At 33.9% G+C, this 8,266-nt stretch overlaps 1 protein-coding gene across 1 annotated transcript; it reads left to right on the top strand.

Annotated features, from left to right (window-relative positions):
* The first annotated feature begins 329 nt into the window (after nucleotides 1-329).
* LOC128201480 (uncharacterized) lies at nucleotides 330-3,195 on the top strand. Its single transcript, XM_052898620.1, has 3 exons — nucleotides 330-830; nucleotides 1,556-1,644; nucleotides 2,350-3,195. Exons 1-3 carry the CDS (start codon nucleotides 593-595, stop codon nucleotides 2,899-2,901), a joined length of 879 nt encoding a protein of 292 aa, XP_052754580.1. The 5' UTR covers nucleotides 330-592; the 3' UTR covers nucleotides 2,902-3,195.
* The last annotated feature ends 5,071 nt before the right edge of the window (nucleotides 3,196-8,266 follow it).

The following is an 8,266-nucleotide window of genomic DNA, read 5'->3' as shown; positions in this document are numbered from 1 at the left end:
TCAATGAAAAAAGTTCATTCCTTGCTCTTTAGTGTAAACACCGTTTTAATCCAGCATATGCACTTATGAATTTACTGGGTACAGAGGAATAACATCTGAGTCCTCAGGAATGGCAACGCATAGGGGGGGGGGGGTATCATGGGCGAAATATTATACTCTGTTATGTCCATGGTACTGCTCATGTCTATAGGCGACGGTTACCACTTTCCATTAGATGGGCCGTCAGCTTGTTTGCCATTCTAAGTTGTATAAAAAAAACTTCGTTCTTTCAGTGTAACTCAACCTTAAGCCAATCATTCTGCCAATTCAATTTTCGTTTCATCATCCCATCATATTTTGAGCGCATCGAACATCGTATCGATACGAAGGTGAAGATGATACGCACACCGTGATACGCGTATCAGGATCCCTCGTGTGAAGTTGTACCTAATGATACAAACAGCCATAATACATGGTCTCGATTACAACCAGTTTCACGCCGAGTCTGTTTTTATTCTATCCTCATCCTTCAGTGATACGGATACGGCGTTAGTGTGGACGTGTGGTCCAATAAGAGTGCACGTATCATTCCGTCGCACGCGCTGCGTTCACTATGAACTGGTCCAACGAAAAGGTTTTAAAGTACATCAGTGCCTATAGAGATAAGGAGGTGTTATGGAACCCGACACATAAGAACTATTATAACAGGAACTCGAAACAGGAAGCATGGGACGAACTGTCCGTTGAAATGAAATGTACCGTTCAAGAACTGAAAAAGAAAATGGACTACTTGTTAGCGGCTCTTCGCCGCGAAAAGGCGAAAATAAAGAAATCCAACAAAACTGGTTTAGGTGAGTGTATTATTATAGCGTTATATGCATTTTGTTTAAGTTAAATTGTTATTTTTCAAACGTAGAATTTTGCTTACTTATACAGATTTATAATATTGTTGAAAATATCCTGTTTTGAACATCAATTCTCTACTCGTTCAATGAATACGTTATTCATTGAACAAATATGTCAACTTTGTAGGTATGTTACCTATGCATGCAAATGAACAATCTAATTAATTTACGCTAAAAACTTCGTAAGCACATATTATATTGTTTAATAGAATATCTATCGGTTTAACTCATATGTAGTTAGATCGAAAAAGCTCGACTAGTGCCTTAGTGCCGCTTCTCCGTGTTTCATCCACAGTCAAGGCCAAAGATGTCAAGGTCAAGGTCAAGTTGAAGGGCGACACTGTGAGCACTGTATGTACACGACGGCTTACCAACACAGCTATGTGGCAATAACATGGCAGATGAAGAAGAAAGCTACGGAGACCTGCCGTTCATACCCGAAGAGTTCCGAATGCCGTCTTTTTTATCTGTGATGATGCCGCAAGCACCTATAACTCGCGTTCAACAGGTCGAGTCGCACAGTCAGATTCATGCTCGCCTCACAGTCGCTCATGACTAAGGATTGCGAATTGATTCCAAAACAAATCTAGCTTTCTCGATCTAATTACACGTAAGTTAAACCGGTAGTTATTAAATTAAAAAAATAATTTATGTTTATGTTTTTACTCCAGGAGCTGAGGTATACCAATCCACTTGGTATCCCTTTAAATATATGCAGTTCCTTTTGAACAGAAGTAAACAATATCAAAAAAATTTTACTGTAAGTAAACATAATTTTAATAAATATATAGGTACATTTAAAAAAGGATTACATTAGATAGATTAATAATTATTCTACCATCATTTAAGATCATTTCGACAATAAGAAAGCATCTTAGAATGATACTAATATTTTACATATAGATCGTTCACGACTGTCTCCCATCCTAATGGGATCCAATCCCAATCCTACCCTAGTAGGCACAAACGAATAACTGTTGCTAATATTCCATTTATTATAAATTTTCTATAACAACACGCAAAGTAATATCTTATTTATAATTGACACGAATGCCTTCTGTTATAATCATTATCATTTCACTAAACTTTAATCCGTTAGCAAGACAACCAGTTAGTACATATAATTTAATATAAGAATTTTTCACTTCTCAATTCTAATAATTTTTAATAATTATATACATATTTTCCCTTCGCCGTGTGTGCCACGGCATAGAATGAGGCGCATCATCCTTTCCTGCAGGAGCAAGAAGTGACTAACGGAGAACGAGGGATGGGCAGCAACGTCTCTCTTACAACATCTCTAAAAGCCTAACTGCGATTGCCAACCCGCCTGCCAAGTGTGGCAACTACTGGCAAAACTCCCCTTATAGGGAAAGCTTGTCCAGCAGTGGACAGTTAACGACAGAAATAATAATATTTTTTTTTATTTTGAAATTGAAAGAATAAATATTAATTTCAATTGCAGGAACAAGAGCAGCATGAAGACCATGAATTCGTCACGCGAGCACCCTCAACAGGAAGTATCACGTCTGAGGAACAAGTCACCTCTCGTAATACCGACTCTTCAACATCCACGGTCAGGACTAAACAAAAATATAGGACATTTGTCGCACAGAAAGACACGAGAATTGAACCGACTTTTGACATGCCGAATTCACCAAGCTCGCTTACCAAGACCACAAACGCAGAAGCTCAAGCGGTCACCGAATTAGACGAGTATCAGCTGTACGCGAATTATTTAGCCGCCAAGTTTAGGACTTATTCTAAACTAACCTACATTGACGTACAGCACCAAATAAACAATCTCTTGTATCATACAGATTGCGAGCAATACGAATACCGTCGTGGATATTATAACGCTCAGAGGTATTTACCGTACAACACGGGGGAGACCTCGCCGTCGCCTCAAATACCGACCACGGTTGAAAATCTAGTTCCTGAAATGGACAATTACCAGGAATCGCCACAAAATTATTCTTTCAATCAACACGTGGAAACGAGCCAACACAGTCCATAATTTCTTTTTATATATATTCTTTATTGCACTTGTAAATTACATTGTTAATGCATTTGTAAATATTTTGAGCAAGGGTGGACTTATCTCTGACAGAGATCTCTTCCAGTCAACCCAACCCTTTTTAAATAAATTCTAAGTTATTTATTTGTAATATTACTTGTATGAATTAAAAAATAAGCTTCACTTTGCATTTAAAAATATATAAATGAAAAAAATAACATAGTAGAGTAAAAAATCACGAATTCTTTTTTTCCTGTGCTTGTTTTACATTCTAAAACAATCTGCGCGATTTAATTAAGCCACGATAACGCGTGTATTAACTAAATTCAGGATCCAATTCGATAATCATATGCTTTATAAAATGCTTATTCTTCAATAACTTCCTTCTATTAACGTACTAAATGCCTACGAATCAAAGCAATCGTACTTATTTGTAAATCAGTTTATCTATTCATATAATATGTTAAGTACCTTTCTAATTCGATAATCATATGCTTTTTTAATAAAATTAGTTTATTCTTCAATAACTTCCTTCTATTAACGTACTAAATGCCTACGAATCAAAGCAATCGTACTTATTTGTAAATGTCATCAATCTGATATTTATATGTACGTTGTGTGTATTTTGTGTATGTGTATGTATATATATGTGTATGTGTATGTATGTATATATGTGAATGCATGTGTGTATATATATAATTATTTATAATTTATGTAAATATTTATTTAAATTTCTGTCACCATTGCAGTTATTTAGAAACAAATAATATGTTAAGTACCAATAATATTAATAAAAAATTTAATTACTGACAATGAAGATTCTTTTTTTTAAAAAAACATAACATACCTGCGGGTCTACCATGAAATGAAATTCCGAAATTTCAGACTTAATTTCGTGTTTTTGTTTACACCAAAATCGGACCAATAAATGGAGTTTAACATTTCGTTCGTCATACATCCTATCAAAAAAGTCCAAAGGAACAATATTTTAACATTTTTAATATTTCCAAACGGCATGTATTATGTAATTTTAACATCAAATTTCTGTTTCGTTTGGCTCCGAAATTTCGGAAAACATTTCATGGTAGGCCCTCTGTCCAGTGGAAAATTATACAAAATCTCAATTCTTTTTTAATTAAGTTACGATCCCTTTTATTAGAAAAATGCTTTTACTTCGATAATAACTTTTGTACTGGTGACTAACTTAAATGCCAGAAATAAAAATAAATTTGACATTTATATATATTGCGGATGAAGTTGACATTGTTGTCTTTTATTAATAAGATCTATAGAGTGGACAATGTCGATTATTTCCCTTTTTATAGGTTCCATATGTTCGATGATGGTGTTTATCATAGAAGTATTGATGCGTTCTATCATAGCACTGAATTCCTCCTTTATAACTTCTTGTACGAGTATAATAGAACGCATATCCTCTCTAGTGGCGGACATTCCAATAGGAGATGCTGAGTTCAGTGCAGGTCTTTTACTTACTCGAGGCGTGGACGAATTACGCACGGGAGTCGAATCGCTTCTCAAGGATTTCGGAGACTGGTTCAAACATCCCGGACACTTCCATATTCGAAAAACCCTCGAATCCTTTGCGATTTCATCAATTGACAGACAAAGAAAATGGTATGACCTTTTACATCCATTACAATTGATAATTTTTTTATCTTTATTTCGACGATTCACCGCTACAGTAACCCCATATATTCGAAACCAAAGGCATAATGTAAAAGCTGATATTCAATAATTTTAATTAAAAAAAAATTGGTTTTATTGCTTCTAGGTCAATCGGCGTATTAACAATTTCAAAGAATTTTGTGTTATTTTGGAGCCTTAACAATAAAACAGTACGAGGGGCTACCATGAAATATTTTCCGAAATTTCGGAGCCAAACGAAACACAAATTTGATGTTAAAATTACATAATACATGTCGTTTGGAAATATTAAAAATATTAAAATATTGTTCCTTTGGACTTTTATGATAGGATATATGACGAACGAAATGTTAAACTCCATTTATTGGTCCGATTTTGGTATAAACAAAAACACAAAATTAAGTCCTAAATTTCGGAATTTCATTTCATGCTAGACCCCGCAGGTTGCAAAGTGTATCACAAACTCAGCGAAACCGCGAGAAGAACGTCGTAAGCGCCGTGGAGAACGCGTCGCTTACGCGTTATCATAAGACACTTGCAGTACCACTTTTCGTGGGTATTTTGTTTTTACGTATAAATAGATTTGATTGAAAAAAAACCATAAAAAATACCATAAATACTTCAAGTCACAGCACAATTCAAACACAAAAGGATTCAATTTCAGAATTTACTTAATCAAAGATAGGAATGGCAACTGTAAACTTCACTTTTTAAAATAATAGTATTGAGCGATTCTTACAATATGTTAACTGAACGGTAGTCGTACAGACAATTTATAATTACTATTGTAATCTTTTGGCAGAAACAATAAAGAGTACACATTTACAATATTAGAAAGGTTGACTGTATTGATTATTTATATGATTATGTTTTATAATATATATTTTTTTTTAATAATAATAAAGTTTATTCTCTTTACAATACCAGTTGTACATCTATTATATTCTAATACATTTATTTTTGGAGGTTACATAATTTAATGTATTGTGAAGAACTGGTGTCTGAAGTAGGATAAACCTGTGTTACAGATCACCAGGTCCTCACCCTACGGTGTTGGCACTATATAACAATTTGTTCTGGTTATGAATATAATAACAACATTAATACATATACATACATTAAATATATATATATATATATATATATATATATAATATTATTTATTTGTTTCGTCATCCACATAGGCGTATACTTAAGTCAATACAATTTCTAAGTCACGACTACATGATTCATACCTAACACGAATATTTACTTAAATGAGTCGCTTTGAGGACATTTCGTTCATACTTACGCGCATTGTTATTTTCCAAATAGCCATTCATAAATTAAGGTGTTACACAAATCATTGTAAGTAGACAGGAATTTCTTTATACTGTAACAAAAGCAAGCGATATTGGTAAACAATATCATTATGCCTTAATTATCGCTTCGCAGTCGCTTCTCACCACATTCCGATATGACCCTAAAAGTTTTAAAGATTAAGCTGATAAAAACATCAATTGTTGTTTTTTTTTTTAAACACAGAGAATATAATTATTGTAAAATATTTTTTGCACAGTGTCACCTCTTTTTGTAAAAGATATCCCAGTTCAATGGATGGAAGGATGTGTTTCGTATACTATCGCATAAGTTGTCCACTTGTACACTTTATCTTTATGTCATTAAAGCTTGAGAATGTACGAAATTTTTGCCTTGAATTAACTAGAAATTGGTAATAAAAGAATCCATTGTTTGTATAATCCCCAAACAAAATAATGTATGAAGACTAAGAGTGAGAAATTTATTTATCTATATGCCATCAGCATATTATTTTCACTTTTGTCGTTTTTTTTTTATACAACTGAGAATGACAAACAAGCCGACGGCCCACCTGCTGGGAAGTGGACATAACAGAGCATACTGTTTCACCCATGATACCCCACATACGTTGCCATTCCTCAGGACTAAGGTGTTATTCCTCTGTACCTTGTAAATTCACTGTCATATCCCACCCTTCAAAGCGAAACACAGCCATGCAAACACAACTGCTTCACGGTAGAAACACGAATAGGACAGAAGTGCCGAAGCAAACGACTTTTGTACAGTCTCCCTCTGGTTAAAGACGTTTGTCAAAAGAGCTTAGATGAAACTGTCTATTTGACTTCAGGGAAATAGGTGGGTGATGAGTATATGTAAATAAGTAATAAATATTGAATGGTAGAGGGATGGGAGTAGCGTCCCTCTTAAAACTACACCAAAGCCAAACTGTGGTTGTCAACCCACCTGCTAAGCGTGGCAACTACTGGCAAAACCTTTCAATGGCAAATACTGTTTATGGAGGGAGAAGAGGAAGAGGTTTAGCAACAGACAGTTAAAAGCTGATACGAATACGTATAAGTAGGTATATATTTAATATTGCGGACATCAAAAAATATATTTTTTAAAAATACAATAACTGTGGTAATTATAAATAATGTCTATATTATAATAGATATGTATTATCTATCCACCTTATGGTGTGTGGTCATAGTGGCCCATAACTTTGCAACATCAGAAGTATTACTTGTGCAGTTAAAGCTCACGCATTGCCTGCGTTTATGGCATGATTTTGAGTCATAATATCTACTAATTTCATTGCTATATCTAACCCTTCAAACCGGACCACAGCACAGGTTAAATATGAAAAGTAATTTCCAATTACATAGAATGCTAACAAGTCGTAAACAGATTGTTGACCATCAGTACCGAATACTCTTCAGTGACAAATGAAGTTTGACGCGAGTTCATTCCGCGAAACTATATTATGTAAATATACATTTTTATTTTGGGTGACAAATACTTGGTACAGGGCAAATACACGGGAGGGGCGAGTGCGTCAAAGCGTGCTATTCCAACAACAAATGCGAGATCTATTTGCTATTTGGACTACGCAAACTGTTGGGAAAGCCCAAAGGTATTTTGAATGCACCGTCACCGTCGACCACGGAATCACTGCCCTGAGGCGCTATGATTGCGTTTGACTGACACTCGAATTCTCTGACTAATGACCATCTCGGAACTACGGTCGCGTATCCGACAATGACAACATTATAAACTTGAATGAAAATTTTAAAAAAATGTATACATGGAAACTTGCTTTCTATTATTCCGTTTAGTTTAATAAAGTGTGAATCGCTTATTTATTAAATGCCAAAATAAAGTAGACACTATATCAGTGTATTTAATATACAAATTTAGTATATAAAATACAATATATATATATATATATATATATATTTAATTCTGCCATAATATAATGACACTATAAATAATTATAAAAATCTAAATTAACTTATTTGCTATGTACATTTTATACAATGCACATTTTACAAATACCATCATATGTTAATATATATTACTTAATATTATATTACATTTATCCGTATTCATATGGCATATTAATTACTGATATAACAAGTAAGTTATAAATGATACGACACGACACCAACTCCTTCCTTGGTCTCCCTCTTCCCCTCCATCCTTCTATCTTACCTTCTATTATAATGTTCATAAGTTCGTCGTGTCGTATCAAGTGTCCCAACTATTTGCCAACTTTATATTCATGTAATATAATTTATACAAATATAAAAGGTAAACATTTTCTTTTAACTAATCCAGGACATTGCTGAAATATGCGCCAATTTTATCCAAATTTATTGGCAATTTTATACACAATGATTGA

Source organism: Galleria mellonella, unplaced genomic scaffold (assembly GCF_026898425.1).
Source record: "Galleria mellonella isolate WM207_F2 unplaced genomic scaffold, CSIRO_AGI_GalMel_v1 utg463, whole genome shotgun sequence".
Taxonomy (NCBI): domain Eukaryota; kingdom Metazoa; phylum Arthropoda; class Insecta; order Lepidoptera; family Pyralidae; genus Galleria; species Galleria mellonella.
The sequence above is the reverse complement of the archived record's forward strand: the minus strand, read 5'-3'. Positions and strand labels throughout refer to the sequence as shown.

Bases quoted from the DNA above. Each gene is read 5' to 3' on its own strand.
- LOC128201480 (XM_052898620.1), top strand. From the start codon at position 593: ATGAACTGGTCCAACGAAAAGGTTTTAAAGTACATCAGTGCCTATAGA. The intron at 831-1,555 runs GTGAGTGTATTA...TTTTTACTCCAG, and splicing joins ATCCAACAAAACTGGTTTAG to GAGCTGAGGTATACCAATCC. The intron at 1,645-2,349 runs GTAAGTAAACAT...TTTCAATTGCAG, and splicing joins AATATCAAAAAAATTTTACT to GAACAAGAGCAGCATGAAGA.